The 18,576-nt window shown below is 47.5% G+C and overlaps 2 protein-coding genes across 2 annotated transcripts; one reads left to right on the forward strand and one right to left on the reverse strand.

Moving 5' to 3' along the window:
- Positions 1-7,052: 7,052 nt before the first annotated feature.
- c5ar1 (complement C5a receptor 1) lies at positions 7,053-9,051 on the forward strand. The gene is made up of 2 exons (XM_080006444.1): positions 7,053-7,083; positions 7,267-9,051. The coding sequence occupies exon 2, from the start codon at positions 7,279-7,281 to the stop codon at positions 8,344-8,346; it is 1,068 nt and encodes a 355-aa protein (XP_079862570.1). The 5' UTR covers positions 7,053-7,083; positions 7,267-7,278; the 3' UTR covers positions 8,347-9,051.
- A 993-nt stretch (positions 9,052-10,044) lies between these two features.
- Positions 10,045-18,125, reverse strand: LOC307234720 (dapper homolog 3-like; the record flags this gene model as incomplete). The annotated part of the gene is made up of 4 exons (XM_080006581.1): positions 10,045-11,498; positions 11,821-11,931; positions 12,392-12,524; positions 17,892-18,125. The coding sequence occupies 4 exons, from the start codon at positions 18,123-18,125 to the stop codon at positions 10,045-10,047; spliced, it is 1,932 nt and encodes a 643-aa protein (XP_079862707.1).
- Between the last annotated feature and the right edge of the window lie 451 nt (positions 18,126-18,576).

The following is an 18,576-nucleotide window of genomic DNA, read 5'->3' on the forward strand; positions in this document are numbered from 1 at the left end:
CATGCAATCATGCAGTGACGGCGACAAACACACACACACACACACACACATGCTTCGAATGGTGGCCCGTGAAATGAGTTCTTCTGCTTTTGACCCATCCTGTCCTTCCTCCAGGGGGCAGCCAGGAGCAGTCTATTTTTTTTTATCTTAATACAGGGTGTGAGGATTGTTAGACACACAAATTAAGCCTCCTCCAGGGCTTATTGGTTCGTTGGCTGAGATGGATGAGTGCGGAGAGAAATTATTCAGAGTACGACTTCTTAGAGCTTTAAGTAAATGTAATAACAGCTGGGAACTTTGTCGAAGTTGACCCTGTTTGAACACCGGAGAATTACCGAGAGATGTGGCATTGGCAGAAATACATATCGGGCGAACAGAAGGTGTGCCCAAAGACATCTGGGTGCCGTTATACTGCCGACGCTCCTAGTTTCATACAACACATGATGTGTTCAAAAGATAATGAGCAGATTATGGCAAGATAGAAGACATGCGTAGCTGGCAGTCTCTGACAGTCTCTTTGTTACCGAGGCACAGGAAAAAAATGTCTGTGAGTAGTTGAGCTGGAACTGAGAACTCAAAAACTCATGGACCTTAAAATAAAAAGTTGTGTAGAGAAAAGGGAACCTCGTCATCTCTCTACAGCACATTATCTTATCTCTACATACAAGCTGGAGAGGAAGAGTGTTGTGGTCCCATGTAGAACCTTGAAACCTTGAAGGCCAAAGATGACATGTGGGAGGTTTCATGTTGGCCAACACCTTCAAGGTTCTGCTGACACTATTTCAATGATTAGAAATAGTGCTGGAAAACACTTTTTTTGCAAATTAAGATATGATCTCTTCTTTGAACTCAAGGGCAATTGCACCAGGTCTCGGAGTGACAGCAAACCATGATTGGTTTGAAAGTTGGGTGGGTAGTGATAGATGGCGAGAGCAGAGGAAAAGGAGTGGTGGGGATGACAGATCCTCAGCCATTCTTAATCCTGCTGAACGGCTTCTCTGGGGACCGTGAGCAGATTGAGGTTGTGCAAAGAGGCCATTGCCTCGCCAGCAGAACTTTAAAACAATTCTCCATTCCAACATTGGGATGTCAGGGTTTTAGACAGAGAGAGAGAGATAGAGAAAGACAGACAGACATTTTAAAGGAAACAGTATACATTTTCTATAGAAAAAGGACCTTCGGGGGTAGCGCTTTGGGGAAGTCAGGGTTTGGCCACAGGATTCTGAGGCTTAGAGACAAGAGAAAGCATTAAATTCCGCAGCTGCAACTCCAAAAATACCCCCAGCGCGCTGCAGGAGGAAGTGGAGTCGAAAAGCCTTCTTCATGCTACCAGCCTGCAACCTCATAGAATACAAAATGAAAAACAAAAAACCTAAAAGAGGCCGTAATTCATTTTGACCAAAACGTACTTGAATTCTACTCTAATCTGAGGCCATCACACGCACACACGCACAGCATGAGCAGTGACGTAATTCCTGAAGTCAGTCAGCCAATGGGGCGCAGCGTTTTGGGTTTCTGGCCGGACCGTCTGTTGGCATGCAATGGCACTAATTCAGCCTCTGATGAGCAAACAGGACTGGAACCAAACATGACGGGAGCATATTTCAGAGAAAACCAGATCACACAAATTAATGCGTAGCTGTGGGTTTCAATCTGTGGAAACCAGCTTTATCTGTTGTACAAGACAGACAGACAGACAGACATACTCACTTTTAGAAAACAGTTATTCACACCAAAATCATCTTTTTGTTTGGTGTGTGTCTGATTTGAGTTATTGATCAAGTTTTCCAAGATACTGTACCTTCGTTTTGAAGCAGTTGTAATTGAGGTTATTTGAAGTGTGGTCCAACTGGTCTCATGTCAGACTGCATCACTACGTTTTTTTGTTTTTTTTTAAACTTTTATCATTCTTTTTCATCCACAGTGGGATGGATGAGGTGGGTGTTCAAGATCCAAATCTGGAAGAGATGGAGAGGAAGGACAACAGGCTGCCATTCCAGGTAGATGTCTTCCATTGTTTCAGTGTGACGTTGGATTTAAAAAAAATCTCATATCTCTTCAATCTCTAATCTTATTCAACCAAGTGCTGAATTCACATTGATCATTTGTTTTGCAGGAGTTTTATTATTATTATTATTATTATTATTATTATTTTTATTATTATTATTATTATTATTATTATTACTACAATTTTAACTGCATTTCCTTGGACTGTGCCCCTTCGCCTCTTTCCGCCCACTTTTCAGATTTTCCCGGATCCCGTGGGGGTGGTGCTGGGACCCGAGAGCTCCCTGCACTGTGTCGCCAGCGACCACGAGAAGGAGCGGCTGCCCTCCATCGTGGTGGAGCCCACAGAGGTGAGCGAGGTGGAGAGCGGCGAGCTGCGCTGGCCGCCGGAGAGCATGGACCCAGAGGAGGACGAGGAGGACCTGTTCCTAGAGCAGTGCATCCCCCCGGCCAACATCGCTGACTGGGGGGACGAGGAGGAGGATGAGGATGAGGGCGGTGAGGACGAGGAGGAGGAAGAGGAGGAGACCTCTGTCATCCTCAACCACCAGCCGACCGCATCCCTCATCGGTAAGTTGAGGCCCCCGGCTCTTTAAAGGGGACCTAATATGAAAAACTGTTTTTCAGTGCTTCTGCACATACACCTGGGCCCCTAATGGGCCCACACACTAACACACACTACAAACGCCGCTGGACCCCCGAAGCATTGGAACTGCTCTTTTGGCTGCACAGACCAGCACAAATCTTCCCTGACAAAACTGCAGACGGAAGTATAATTATGCATAATTATAATAATTATTATTATACATAATTATGCTGTATGCTGTAATTGTGTGTTTCTTTATATAAAATAGGTATACGGTAGATAGACTGTAGGCAGCACCGTGCAATCGGCTGTGTGTTTCTCCAAACAAAACCGATAAAAACAGTGTTTTGTATTGTAGAAGAATTAATTTTATTTTATTTTCCAACATTTCCTAATTGAAAGAAACGAAAAAAGCCCTGTGCGGTGTCCCCCACAAGCTGGAAGGATGCTCAAGAAAGCAGTGGCAACAAAAGTCCCCCTCCCTCGTGGACAGGTTGCGCTTGTAAACACACACACACACACACACACACACGCACACACACACACACACACACACACGCACACACACACACACACACACACACACATACACATACACACACACACACACACACACACACACACACACACACACACACACACACAGCAGTATCCAGATCTCTGAGGAGAAGCAGAGAGATGATGAACATTGATAACATACATCCATAGTTTGGCATTTTTTTAAAAATAATATTTAAAAAATATTTATAAGTCCAGGCCCAATGCAGACGGTAAATATTCATTATGTAAAATATGTAGAGGAAACACCACAAACTTGATTATTTACTTAGACCTACTTGCTATATTTATTTGGTTTTTGATTTTAATAAAAATGTATTGAAGTGAAATGCTAATCAAAGTGTCTGCACTTGTTCCTTATTGGTCATGAACATGATCATCTGATTTTCTAGTAGTAATATGCAAAATATTTATTTATTTTAAATTTTCAATAAAAAAATATTATACATCTACATGCCTTGATGATGTCATTCTCTATACAGCCTGCCTATCAATTGTTTTAAGCTGAATAAATACAGATAATATTTGTCTGGGATAATGAAATCTTCCAGGACACGTGGACCGGCAGTAATATTTTTTCAAACGTAAACTCAGCTCTGCAGAATACGTCTAGCCGCCCTCCCATTCAAACAGATTGCGATGCATAGGAGAGCCGTTAAGGCATCTCACCAAGATGGCCGCCGCTTGTTCCGACACTACGACCGGAAGTTATGTCAGTCAATTTTTTTTTTTTTTATTGAAATTCTGCTTTCAGCTCAACAGTGAGTTTACATAAGTGATAACTCATTCATGTTCTGAATTGAGGCTTTGGTTATTAGCCATAATGTCGTCACCACCGGAGGTAAACTTACCACGCGCTACGAGATTGTGTAACGATAGTATATGCTCCTGTAGAAGGCACAAGTCTGAATGATATCAACCTTGTTTTAAGGGAAACATGTTTTATTCGCAATGTCGTGGAGTAGCACTAGACCGTCAGTGATCCTGAAGTCTAACAGCGACGTCTCTGATCGGTGGAGCTCGCTGTTACCATGGTCATTTGAAAGGTGTCGTTCGCAATGGTTTATGGGGTGAGTTGTTCTTCAATAATTATCTACACACACTTGTACCTTTGGCTTTTTTTTTCAGTTTTTCCCAATTTCTGTTGTGTTTATTGTCACTATAAATCAAATGTTTTATGGTCACGATTCATCAGGTAGTTGGTTGGCTTGGTTCCAGGTTTAAAACTCTTTATATAAGGATATTCTGAAACACCAATGGAGTGACAGAATGGGGAATTCACCTCCGGAAACGGTCACTGTTGAGCTCTACAGTATAAGTCATGTATATAAAATAATCGCGTTATGTTACGTATTAACGTTATCTGCATTATTATTATTGTTGTTGTTATTGTACGCCTTAAATTGACTGGGTATGTCAGTGCAATACATTAACGCACATGCCTCATTCTTCTGGACTATTATCCGTGAACATTGCACATGCTGTTACACTCTATACTGAACATTTGCACATTCCTGCGCAAACTGTACAGCTTTATTTAAAAAACAAAAACAGCCTCACTCTAAATATTGTTTTCCTGTTGCTCTACCTTACATTTATGCTTCATGTATGCAGCCGACACCAAGACAAATTCTTTGTACGTGTAAACTCACTTGGCAATAAAGATAATTCTGATTCTGATCTGAATCTGATTAACGTTGGATGTCACCATATTCTCTATTAATAAATGTATTTTTATGTGAGTTAATTGTGTGTATTTATGTTAAAATTCCCAGCACTATATAGAGGGGGTTTTAAACTCTTATTCATGGCAAATGGTAAATATCCAGCTGAGCAAACAAGCTCTCCATCAGCTGGTCAGTCGTCACACTGCCATGTTTGCTAATGTTTGCTATAGCTTAAAGTTAGCTTTAAGCAGGACATTAGCAAAAGTAAAACAAGACAAGATGCGGTTACGGACAAGGTGCGAAGGGAGACTTTGGTGATGCGTCATTTCTTATTTTTGTATCCTTTATTCTTCCCCAGACCTCCAGTCGGACGCGTTTAGAGATGACACCCCAACCCTTCCGCCCAGCAGCGCGCCAGCCCTCAACTGACTCAGCTCAACTGACTCAGCTCAACTGACTCAACTGACTCAGCTCAACTGACTCAACTGACTAAACCGACTCAACTGACTCAATTCAACTGACAAAACCGACTAAACCGACTAAACCGACTCATCTTAACTGACTCAGCTCAACTGACTCAGCTCAACTGACTCAGCTCAACTGACTCAACTGACTAAACCGATTCAACTGACTCAACTCAACTCAACTGACTCAACCGACTAAACCGACTCAACTGACTAAACCGACTCAACTCAACTGACTCAACTCAATTTACTCAACTCAACTTATTCAACTCAACTGACTCATTGCCAATTTGCAATCAGAGTGGCACACACCCCTGTTCGAAATAATGAGGGTACACACACACACACACACACACACACACACACACACACACACACACACACACACACACACACACACACACACCATTCACACATGCATGGACACATACACACGCACACACACACACACACACACACACACACACACACACACACCATTCACGCATGCATTAACACACACACACACACACACACACACACACACACACACCATTCACACATGCATGGACACATACACACGCACACACACACACACACGCACACACACACACACACACACACACACACCATTCACGCATGCATTGACACACACACATACACACACACACATGCACATGCACGCACACTACAGGCACGCATGCACACGCACGCACACTACACACACATACACACACACAGACACACACATTGCAAAATGTAACTTTTTAGGCAGGATTTTGCTCGCGTGATGTCATCTAATGTCAAGGGTTAATTCAAGGGTTCAGCGATGTTGCCTACAGTAGCGATGACCCTCATCTTGGAATAGCAATGTTGCAATTGCAATAGCTTTGTGTCGTCACAGAAGTTAAGGAGCGAAGGGTCTGAACGATGAAAATGCGAACTTGAATGAATGTATACAGTTGAAATATAGGAGTGTTCTGTTGGGTCAATTGTGGTAATAAGGGGGTTGTTTTGCATTACCTGACACAAACACAAATATATATATATACATATATATATATATATATATATATATATAGACACACACACACACACACATACACACACACATATATATATACTGTATATATGTATATATATATATGTTTGTATATATATATATATATATATATCACATATATCACATACCTTTCATATTTCACTAAGCCGTGTATGTGTTCATATGACTTACCAATTATATCAGCTTTTTTCTCTTTCAAAATTCGGGTTTTTGCACAAACTTAGAAATGTGTTGAAAAGTGTTGATGTGTATATTGAAAGAAAACGGTTTAGAATTGAAAATAAAGTATTTTCACCAGTCGATTAGTCAACGTCTTCTTGTTTCTGTAATTTAACCCTTCATCTCCCAAAAGGCTGAGCATTTGCTAAGCAAGTGCTGTCAATTTCATCATTTTAAGACACTTAACATTATGCTCAGAGACTATAGGTGGTTGGAAATTGTGTTTAAATTATTTGAGTAGGAAGATCGTTAGGATTTACTGTATCTACCACCATCAGCAATTTTTGTTGGGTGCTGACAATGATGGAAAAAGGAAATTGCGTGTGCTTGTGTGTGTGTGTGTGTGTGTGTGTGTGTGTGTGTGTGTGTGTGTGTGTTGTGTGTGTGTTTGTGTGTGTGTGTTTGTGTGTGTGTGTGTGTGTGCCTGTGGGTGGGTCTGAAATTTGTGCGTCGGGGTCTGTGTCGAATATAACTTGCTGGAAGGCAGAACAGTTGTCTTGTTTCTTCTTGTACAGCACTAAGCCAACCCAACTGTCAGCTGTAAGTAAAAAATTTTTTTTAAAGCTGTTACTGACTATATCATTCATTATTCCAATTTGGGGAAAAAATGTTTTCATCAGAATAGCAGTTCTACAAGTAATTAGAAAATGTTATTTTAGATACAATTGATACTTTTCTGACGTGATGACTCTGTATTAATGGAATTATTTTACAATTCAACAGTTTACACCAACCATGGAGGACATTTTAAACTATTTCTCTTTGGACGATTTTAACTTCACTATCCCAATCGACAGTAATTATACCTTTCCCGAGATATACGATGGCCCTGTACCGATTCAGCCCATCCAAGTAGTGGCCCTGATGTGCTACGCCCTGGTGTTCCTGCTGGGCGTCCCCGGGAACGCTCTGGTGGTGTGGGTGACGGGCTTCCGCATGCCTCGCTCCGTCACCTCCACCTGGTTTCTCAACCTCTCCCTGGCCGACCTGCTGTGCTGCCTCTCGCTGCCGCTGCTGATGGTTCCGCTGGCCTATGACGACCACTGGCCCTTTGGGCATCTGGCCTGCACGCTGGTCGAGGGCCTGTTCTACCTTGTGATGTACTGCAGCATCCTGCAGTTGGTCGTGATCAGTCTGGACCGCTGGGCACTGGTGAGCTGGCCCGTTTGGTGCCAGAACCACAGGCGGCCTCGCTCGGCGTCCTGGGTGTGCCTCGGCGTGTGGTGCACGGCGCTGCTGGGCAGCATCCCCCAGTTCGTCTACACCAAGCTGATCAAGTCGGGTGAGAAGAGGGAGTGCGTGAGAGAGTTCAGCGAGCGCACCGCCTGGGTGGTCACCATGTTCCGCTTCCTGGCCGGGTTCATCCTCCCCTTCATGGCGATTGTGCTGAGCCACTGGGTGGTCTACAAGAGGGCCGCCGGCGGGTCGTCCAGCGGGGCGTCCGGCGGAGCCCGCGCCAAACGCACGCTCAGGGTGATCGTCACCGTGGCGATGAGCTTCTTCTTGTGCTGGCTGCCGCTGCACATTATAAAAATCATCGGAATCCTGACCCCCCGGGAATCCACGCACAAGCCCAGAATTTACCTGGCGGACGTCCTAGCCCTCTGCCTGGCGTACTTCAACAGCTGCCTCAACCCGCTGCTCTACGTGTGCCTGGGGCGCGGCTTCAAGCAGAGCATGAAAAGCTCCCTGCGCAGCATCCTCCACTTCATCACCGAAGAACCTCAGTCCCAGGCGGTGACCACGGTCAACGCCAGCAGGACCACCACCACCAACGGAGTGGAGACGACGGGGTTTAGATAATACTGATACAGAGCCGGGGTGAGGTGCCGCACGGATTGCCTCAGAAGAGTAAGAGTGGAGGAGCATGGCAGAAGGGCGGTGGTCGATCTCACTGGCGATCTCAGAGATTGGCACCGAGAATAGGCCTACATGATAAACCAGCTGACAAAGTTTGAGTTACTCTGTTAAAAACACGATTCTGATTCATAGCCAGTCACCGCAAGTGTGCAAATGCTTTCATCATGTTCGTTCAAAGAAAAAAAAAAATGTTTTCATCTCGTGCATGTATTTTGGTGATCTGTATCTGTATAAGTATTGCACAACCGATCAGGAACTGTTGTCTAATAGGAAACAACTTGCTATGAGCTGTCCGGTCTTGTGCAATAGAATCTTTAGACTTGTTAGTTTAGACTTCCATTTAGTGTTTAATGTCAAAATTGACATAACTCACAATATGATAGGACTATTTTCCATTTTACTGTGCGTTAATGTAATTTCCCCCTTGCAACAGCTACTTTTGAAGGATGAACAAAAAAAGAAACAGCACAGAGAACTTCTTGTACTTGTTGTACATTCTATCTTGCGGTGTCTTTTTTAAATTAATACTGTACAGAGGAAAACCATACGTCAGGTGGCCAAAATCAGCACCAATGTCTGTTTATGTTTAATTAATGTTAATGTTGATTTAATAAGTAATGCTTCTACTGTGTCAAGTGATGTGTGTGACTAAATAATAAAACACGATTTTGATAATAGCAATAATGTGGGATGGAGTTGAACTTGTGCAATAAAGTTCTAAGTTCCTCATTTTAATTCACTTCGAAGGAACACACACACACACACACACAAATATATCGTTATTACACAATCTTCACTCAAAGCGAAGCTATGAAGCCACCACTTTCCTTCTACCTGCTCCACGCTTGCACCACAAGGGGGAACTAAAGATCCCTTTTTGACAACATGTAAACAATTTAGGCTGCGCACGCGCGCACACACACACACACGCACACAAAGACACCAAGAAAATCAGAGCGCAATGGTCTTTATTTTTACAAGCTACATTCATTCCAAAGAAGGCCACAGGATAAAGGTTTATATATGTACATGTTGTATGCTGTCATGTCTGTGTTTCAGTATTTCATGCATGTCCGATTTTTGACCCATCCTCCGGTCTCTGACTTGGGCCAGCCCTGAAGAACATTTATTGAGCTTATGGGAAACCACAATCACAGTTGCAAAACAGCAGCTACTGTAGCGGAGGAACAAGGTGGTGGGTGGCGCGCCTCGAGGCAGCCGTTGATTGGGAAACGAACATGGAGCAGGATTGGTGCGCACACAAAGAGATACAGATGCTGTGTGACCTGCTAGTTACAGTCGCTAGAGGACTGTACCCATTTCCTTGAAAATATTGAGACTGATCGTGGCAGTGATGTAATACCGGAAACAGTTGTTCATCACTGGATGGTCGGAACACGGGGAATCCATTCAACAGTAGCCAGTAGACAGAAGCCCTGAAGATAGAGTAGCTCATAGTTGCATCTGTGAAAGAAAAGTCACTGAGAAAATAAGCAGAGGTAGATCGAGTACAGCAACTGGAAATGGTAATTGCAGGTCATCAGACTGATCAACGGCGGTCTCCTCACTGTTCATCTGACTTTGCAAAAACACAACCTTGCAATAAAAGTTATGGATGCAAAATGGCTTCAGAGCGTGTCCTCACACTGTGGTCATGACCTTGAGGGAACCCGAGCGGAATCTCAGGATCTTCTTCTTGAGCGCATGGGAGGCTTTGATCTTGACGAAGGCCTTGGGCTGGGCGGAGGCGTTGCCGGAGGCCTGCGGCGGGGAGGAGGAGGAGGAGGAGGACGGAGCGAGGCGGGGAGGCAGCTGCTGGGGCCACACCAGGCCCCCGCTCTCATCCGAGTCGCTGGACAGGGAGCTGGAGGCCGGCGAGTACACCTCGCTCATGCTGGACTCGGACTCCCCCGCGGCAGCCCCGGTGTAGCCCTCCTCCCCCCGGCACAGAGGAGCTCTCTCTGCCTGGCCGTGATGGTGCGGATGCTGCTGGTGGAGGTGACCGCGAGCGTGACTGTGGGGGCAGGCGTGCCCGGTGCGGGCTCTCCTCGGAGGCCGCCTGTGTCCTTGAGCCGCCTGCATCTCCCCCTCGTCCTGGCTGAGCTCCAGGTTGGAGCACCAGCGTCGTCCGTTGTTGCCGCCGTCGCCCACCTGCAGCCCAAAGCCCGGGCCCTGGTGGTGGGCCTGGCTCCTCTTGCCTTGGGGCCTCTCTGTGGTGCTGTATCGGCGTTCCGGGAGCACTCGCTGACTCAGGAGACTGTTCTCTGACTGAGATCGACTGGTCTTGCTGGTCGACTTCTTTGAGCCCTGCCGCTCATCGTGGTTCTTCTTCAACCCTCTGGACTTGGAGTTCGTCTGGTCGGGCGATGTGATGACGCGGCTAGCCTTGGGCTGCTCTGGGGTGTAGTCTCTTGGCGAGCGCAGAGGGGCATGGCAGCCCTGTCCGGGGATATACTGAGCACTGACTAGGTTTTGGGTGGGTGGAATGGCGGAGTTGGGGAGCGGAGAGTGTCGCGGGGATTGGGGCTCACAACAAAGAAGAAAAGGCCCGGCATCATGGCTAAAGTTCAAGGAGGGCAGTGGTGCTGGCGGTGGCCCCCCAGCTAGGGAGGGTGGCCTGGAGTGGGGGCAGGGCAACACCAGATAGCTTTCCTCATCCAGTAAGGGGGCCTCTCCTCCGCACGCCTCCTCCTCCACAAGGTCACAACCCCAGCCCTGGTTCTGAGGGTTTGGTGAAAGGTTAGCGTGGGGGTCGGGCAGGCGGTGCTCTGGGGTATGAGAGGGAGTTCTCTTGTGCAGACCGCCCAGTCCCGGAGCACCGCAGTATGGGAGGTCGGGGTTCAGGCTGGTGCGGGGCTGACAGGGCCGCGGTGAGAGGGTATGGCGCTGGATGAGACCTAGGATGTAACCCTCGACCCTCAGGGCCCTCTGGTAATCTTCCTCTGAGACCTGAGGCTCCACGGCCTCCTGATACCAAGCTTGGCTTCCGCCGTTAGGCTCCCACTGCCAGGAGTCCTCCGCTGTGGCCTCCTCGACGATGCCCTCCAGAGGCGGGTAGGGAGCGGAGAAGGAGCGGGGAAGAGTGGAGCGTGGGGCTGGAAAGTCCAGGAGGTGGTCAGTGCTTGATGTCAGAGGCTCTGCTGATTAAATGAAACAGGTAGTTAATCAAGGTGCAGCAGTAATATCTATCTATCTATCTATCTATCTATCTATCTATCTATCTATCTATCTATCTATCTATCTATCTATCTATCTATCTATCTATCTATCTATCTATCTATCTATCTATCTATCTATCTATCTATCTATCTGTCTGTGTGTCTGTCTGTCTGTCTGTCTGTCTGTCTGTCTGCCTGTCTGTCTATCTGTCATGTACTGTTATTCCTATTTCCTTCTAGATCTGCTAGCTTTACTTACCCACAGACTTTTGCCTGTCATTGGTGTAGGTCCAGGAAGAGACAGCCTCCATGGGCTCAGTAGAACAAGACCTTTCTTTTGGAGAATGGCCCTCACTTGACTCATAGAATCCTAGGGACAGCAAAAGAGAGAGAGAGAGAGAGAGAGGGAGAGAGAGAGAGAGAGGGGAGAGAGAGATGAACTCACCGGCATTTTACATGTCACTGCTCTCTCTGATTCTCTAAAAATAGGCACATGTCATGGAAACTCATTTTGAGTGTTTCCCCACAGTACACAAACAGACCTCAAACCACAAACACAAGCAACCGGAGCACGAGAAATTACGAGCGAAAACAAATCAAATGCCAAACTCATTACAAGCTTATTTTGAAAGCAACAAAAGGGAAAGTCTGGGTTACATTATATGTAAAGGAAAACCGAAGGCTTCCATGCACAAAACTGGCTCCGTGGCTTTACTTAAAGTAAGTGAATTACAAACTGCACATCTCGCAAGCCCCAAATTACATATCATATACATACATATCTGAGCCGCGATGTAATGCAGGGATGAACCTCAGGGCTTAAGGACTACCTGAACTGGGCCGACTGTCTCCCGTGTCCCCTTGGGCCCCATCGTAGCTGTCACTGCCAGGGTCTATCCTCAGCTCTCCAAGCTGCTGCTCCAAGGCCTGCATCAACCCCCACGGGGAACTCTGGAGGGCACTCTGGGGCAAAAGAAACACAGACATGATTTTTTCTGGCAATGATAACACACACGCATGCACAAACGCACGGACCCCCCCACACACACACACACCCGCCACAGGCACATACAGATTTTTTTGCTCTCTCAAAGGCAGAAGATGAGGCAAGAAGGCATTAAACATCATCAACACTCCTCTTGCACTTGACTTTCAAGAAAGTAAATAAAAATTTAATTCAATTTGTGTGCATCTGTGTGTGTGGGGGGCATGATCAGACCACCATCACACCACATCACCACATCAACGTGCACACACCCTCCATCTGAGCAGCCAGGGCACAGCTGAAACATGAATAATTCACTGAACCGGGAAGTGTGTGCTGATGTTCCTTACTGTGGATGAACACACGGAAGGTTTACACAAATAAACACACGCATGCACAACACACGCACGCACACACACACACACACACACACACACACACAAACACACACACACACACACATGCCGCAGGCACATACAGATGTTTGCACCTGCTATAACTAATTAAGTTCTGTGCCTACAAAGTGGACACACGCACACCGTCAAGACAGATTGGTGAATATGCTTGGATACATAGAGATACATCCGAAAATAGGGAGTAGGTAACATCAATTGTTTTTGTTTTTCACACACACACACACACACACACACACACACACACACACACACACACACACACACTTGTCATACACCGATAAGTAAGACTGGAATTGGACACGCTAGTTCAGTCAGCCAAACAATTTCCGCCTGTCTCTTGCGGAGGTCATCTGGCAAATGCACTTACATCAGCACACTCTGACACGCAGGCTCATCTGCACACACACACACACACACACACACACACACACACACACACACACACACAAACTAACGGTTTGATTTCGTGGGACTGGAAGCAGTGGACGTTCGCGGCTCATTAGGGCACTTCATTAACAGAAGATGGAGTATGTCCCTGGAACAGGGCGACATCTTCTGCATTATGCGCCCTCCATGATGGAGAGGCTGCCAGGCGACGGTGGCAATTAATCTGCAGCACACAAGCGCTGCACGTGCAACTGCATGAATTGCATTTTATTAGCAACTTTTTATTGCTGTTTTTCTATTATTATTATTATTATTATTATTATTATTATTATATTATTATTATTATTATTATTATTATTATTATTATTATTGTCATTATCATTGTCATTATTATCATTATTATCATCATTATCGTCATTATCATTGTCATTATTATCATTATTATTATACTCATGTGCATTAACGTGCTTAATAGACAATACATTCTCTAAGACAAATGACCAAAGAGGATACACCGTCATGGTAGAAGAAGCATTGCAGTATTGTGTTGGTAGAAGGTGTTTGATCGCTCGGGTTTCACATTGAGACGCACTACGGTGACCGTACCAAATATATCCCTCTCTACGAGGTGGGTCGGTCTGATTTAAAAAGAAATGAAAAAAAAAAGACAGAATATGATGCGTTTGAGCTTCTATACATTGTGTGCTTAAATTAAGCGCTTAAATTAGAGTAGAGTAGTTAAGTGCTTCATTCGTTCAGAAAGTTGTGAACCCTCCCCACGGGTGGTGGCTGCCCCGTGCCCCCGGCCCTCATGATGGATTGTAGTAAAGTTTGTGTGAAATAAAACAATGAAAAAAAAGGAGCGTGAACAAATAGGGGGGGAAAGAAACCCGACGAAGATCAAGCTTGTCGTTTTGTTTTCTTTCCGCTTTCCCTTCGGGTGAGGCTTAAGGTCCCTGCAGCGCCGGGCTGCGATTCCTTTGTCTCAACGGCCGCCTCGAAAAATAAAAAGCGGCGACGGCGTTGGTGTCGTGGCTCTTGGAGAGAGGAGCTAACCTGCACTGCTGATACGACCCCCTTGAAAAAAAAAACCCTCTTTCTTTTGTCCGGGAAACGGGTGTTTATTATTGCCTTACTTAACAAATTAAATGCAGGATTGCGGCGGAGTGCGAAGCTTTGTCCGAGCCGCACTAATGTGAGCTAAAGTAAAAAGCTTCTGGGGGAAGGGGAGGCTATTGGAAATCAATTTGTCAATGAAGGAGCTTCACGCAAATTGATTGCTGTGCTGGCATCCTCTGGGGAAACCTTTTCCAACAACCACACACACACGCACACCCACACACCCACACACACACACACACACACACACAGACACACACACACACACACACACACAGACACACACACAGACAGACACAGACACAGACACAGACACAGACACACACACAGACACACAGACACACACAGACACACACACACACACACACACACAGACACAGACACAGACACAGACACAGACACAGACACACACAGACACAGACACACACAGACACACACACACACACACACACACACACACACACACACAATCCCCCCACAACAAAAACACACAGTGTAGCCACTACAACGCTGGTTATGAAAAGATGACGCCACAGATTGAATAAAGCATTTGTGGACGGACAAAGCAGCCTGGCGTGCTGTAATGGCCGTGGAGCGGCTCGCTGGTTGGGAACCTTCTACTGCAGTCGGGGTCTTTGATTCCGCTCTATTATTAACGGTCTCCCCGTGATTCCCCGAGACTCGGCCCGCACTGTATCATTATTGCTTTGCTGCTGCATCCTCCTCCTCCTCCTCCTCTTCCTCCTGCTGCTCCTCCTCCATCCATGTGGGGGATGGGGGACGAGGGCTGGAGGGGTTAGGGAGCCAGCAGCACCTTCGCCGAAAAAGCTTCTCTCCAGAGCACAAAACATGGGGAACCACACCGGCTTTTAACCCTCCCTAAAAAACCCAGCCGTGTCGGGAATCCGCAAATTTGTTATGAAATAAGACGGATGCAATTTCAGGCCCAAAAAACAGGATTAGGGGCCAAAGGTGGTGCAACTTATCCATAGCTCCTTAATTGAACGCAATATACAACCTTTTTGTTGGCTTCTTTTGACAAAAAACGAGCATGCATGAGTGTCATGCACGTTGAGTGTCAATATGCACAAATATGAACAAGGCAATCAGAGGGTTTTGCGGGTTTTGGGTTTTATCTTTTTTTTTGGGGGGGGGGGGGGGGGGGCAGGCAGCAGGCTCTGCGGAGTGGTGGAGCGTGGACGATGGGAGGCAATGGGAGAGACCAGTCACGAGGCAGACCCACCGCTGGTCCCTCTATAATTAAAGCAGTGTTGTGACTGGCCCCCGAAGAGCGGGGGCTGTGGGAGGCCGGAAACTGCCACACGTACACACAGGCAGGCCAAGACACACACAGACACACGCAGACACACACACCCTTCCCCCAACTGCATCGCTTGACTAAGCCACAAACGTGTACGTTTCTAGAACGTCGGCATCTAGAGGTTCTGAAAGCGCGTGCTCTCATGTGGACAGCGGTGAATGGTGTTCATTAGCATTGGCGGGTCTCAAACAGCTGTCCCAAAAACACCCTCAGCGCACTACCCGTTGGACGTGAGTGAGCATGCTGGTCTGAAATAAACATTGAGTACGAGTTAAAGAGGCGCGGCTGGGAGGCGACCGTCCATCCCTCCATCCCCCTGCTCCACCCTCACTAATGTCCTGCCGCCGTGTGAATGCGAGAACACGCACACAAAGACATCGTCATCGTCACCTGGCCACGCACCGTGACACCGCCGACCAATCAATGGAGAGGTGGAGCGGAACAAACGCTCGGGGCTATGAAGACAGACGCGCGCGTGCGCGCACACACACGCACGCACACACACACACACACACACACACACACACACACACATCTTCCGCCCGCCGGTGCACGAATCTATACGTTACATAACATTCAGCTGGTTAAGCACGACCCCATCAACCCACGGTGAGTGTTTTTAAAAGCTTGCCCACGCCGTCTCGCCCGGCTGGTTCCCCAGCTGCTGTCTGGCATCCCATGGCCGTCAACACCTCCGACACCACACGCCATATAGACCGGGGGGCGGGGGGCCGTTTTACAATAAAGTACACAGAGATGACATCGGGGATTTGGCTGGGGTGCATACGTTGACCCCGCGATTAGAACCACCTCAGACAAATCTCCTCACAACAACCTTTGACCCCAACCCCCAGGTATCGATTCACGTGCTTTGAAGAGGCGTCACCGATCGAAAGCAGGGCGCACGGGAGCACGTGGCCGACGTGACGGGAAAACCCTCAGACGTGTCAAAGTGTATTTGGAGAGAGCTCTTTTGTGACTGTCAGAGCCGCTCTGAAGTGGCTGACAGCTCCTCGCGGGCGGCGAGGCTTCCAGGTCCCCGCCGCGGAGCATCATCACCCGGGGGCCCGCGGCGGAGGGTCATTAGTATTCCGCTCCATATGCGTCTTTTGTTAGGCTCCCAGCAGAGCGCGGGGGAGGGAGGGAGGAGAAGGGGGAAAGGGAGAGGGGAGGGCGGCCGATTTAATTTCTTTCTCACCCTCTTTCATACGGACTCTCCCACCGTGGCAATATTGAGACGGGCCCACAGCGCACCGTGCCAAAACAACTCTGCCGGACAATAGGGCGCTGCAAACACGACGCATTTAGGAATCAATTAGATAGAACGAGATGATGAGGATGATGAGGATGATGATGATGATGATGATGATGATGATGATGATGATGATAATAATAATAATAGTCATATGGAAAGGGAAGTGACATTATTCTGGCAGTCAGCCATGTGTAAAAGTTTTTAGGCAATCTCAAAGGAATCTCTCTTCGGGGCATCACAGAGATTTCATTAGTAAATTGTAATTACATTCTCTTCCACTGATGTAATCATGTGATTACCGGTGGGTCCGTGTGCTACTCACGAATAGAAAGCACCAACTTGCTGTATTCACTTTACAGCAAACTTTAGGCGCCAGGCAGGCAGAACTCTTTATGACAACAGCCCGTTATCAGTAGAGTTTGGAGTAATTGTGGTGGCATTACATTTTTTATTTTATTTTATTTTTAAGATAACCCCAAAAGGAACAGAGCTTTTCAATTCAATGAATTCATTTTATTTACGAGGACACCAATGGGAGTAGTAAAATGTGTATAAGTCCATGATCAGGGAACAATGGGCCATTAAGGAGGCAGTTATGCCTCAAAGTGCGGGTGCTCCACCCCCTGGTGTAGTTAGCCCACGAGCATCAATCTGAAGCATCACACCCTTTCAGATAGACACCTATTCATCACCCCGAGTCACTTCGAGCATCTAAGGGGTCACATTCACACAAAGGGCGGTCTAACGGCCGAGCTGTGGCCTGCTATTTCCACGCACGGGCGAGTCCTCTACAGACCGTGGCGGAACGCAACTTTAGAGAAACAGTTGGATTCTTAAACGATATTACCAGCTGACGCCTCAACGTCAAGTTCTCCTGCCCCCAGTTGCTGAAACACTCCACGTCGGTCCTGGGCGGGTCGTGGGGCGCCGCGGGGCCCGCCAGGGCCAGGGCCCCGATGACCAGGCACTCCTGCCTCTGCTTGCGGAGCTCCAGCTCGCACAGCCCGGCCACGCTCGCCTGCAGGCGCTCCTTGGTGCGGCCGCGCTCCACGGTCACTGGGAAGGAGAACGCGCGGTGCATGGCGCGCACACCGTCGCGAATATCCGCGGGAGAAACCGGCGATCGCTCCTATCTCGTGTTCGGCATCCCGGCGAGCCCGCGGTGGGGTTGTTGTTGTTGTTGTTGTTGTTGTTTTTTGTTGTTGTTTTTTTTCCCTCTCTGTCTTTTGTGCGTGGGGTGTGCGAGGGGCCGTGCCGCGGTCCCACTCCGCCCTCCTGCTGCTGCTGCTGCTGCTGCTGCTGCCGCTGCTGCCGCTGCTGCCGCTGCTGCTGCTGCTGCTGCTGCGCGGCAGACCTGCGGCAGCGCGGACCGTGCGCCGCACATCAGCTGTCAAACCCGCGGAGCTCCGCCCTCCGCGAGGGGAGCGGGACGTGCCGCAGCCGGAGCTCCACGTTTTTGGGGACGTCACTGACCGGACGCTTCGTTTCCGAAGCGAATGACGGCGGAAGTGCGTTCGGTCACAGTCCCGAAT

The sequence above is a fragment of the Zeus faber genome, assembly GCF_960531495.2.
Source record: "Zeus faber genome assembly, chromosome: 9".
Lineage (NCBI taxonomy): Eukaryota > Metazoa > Chordata > Actinopteri > Zeiformes > Zeidae > Zeus > Zeus faber.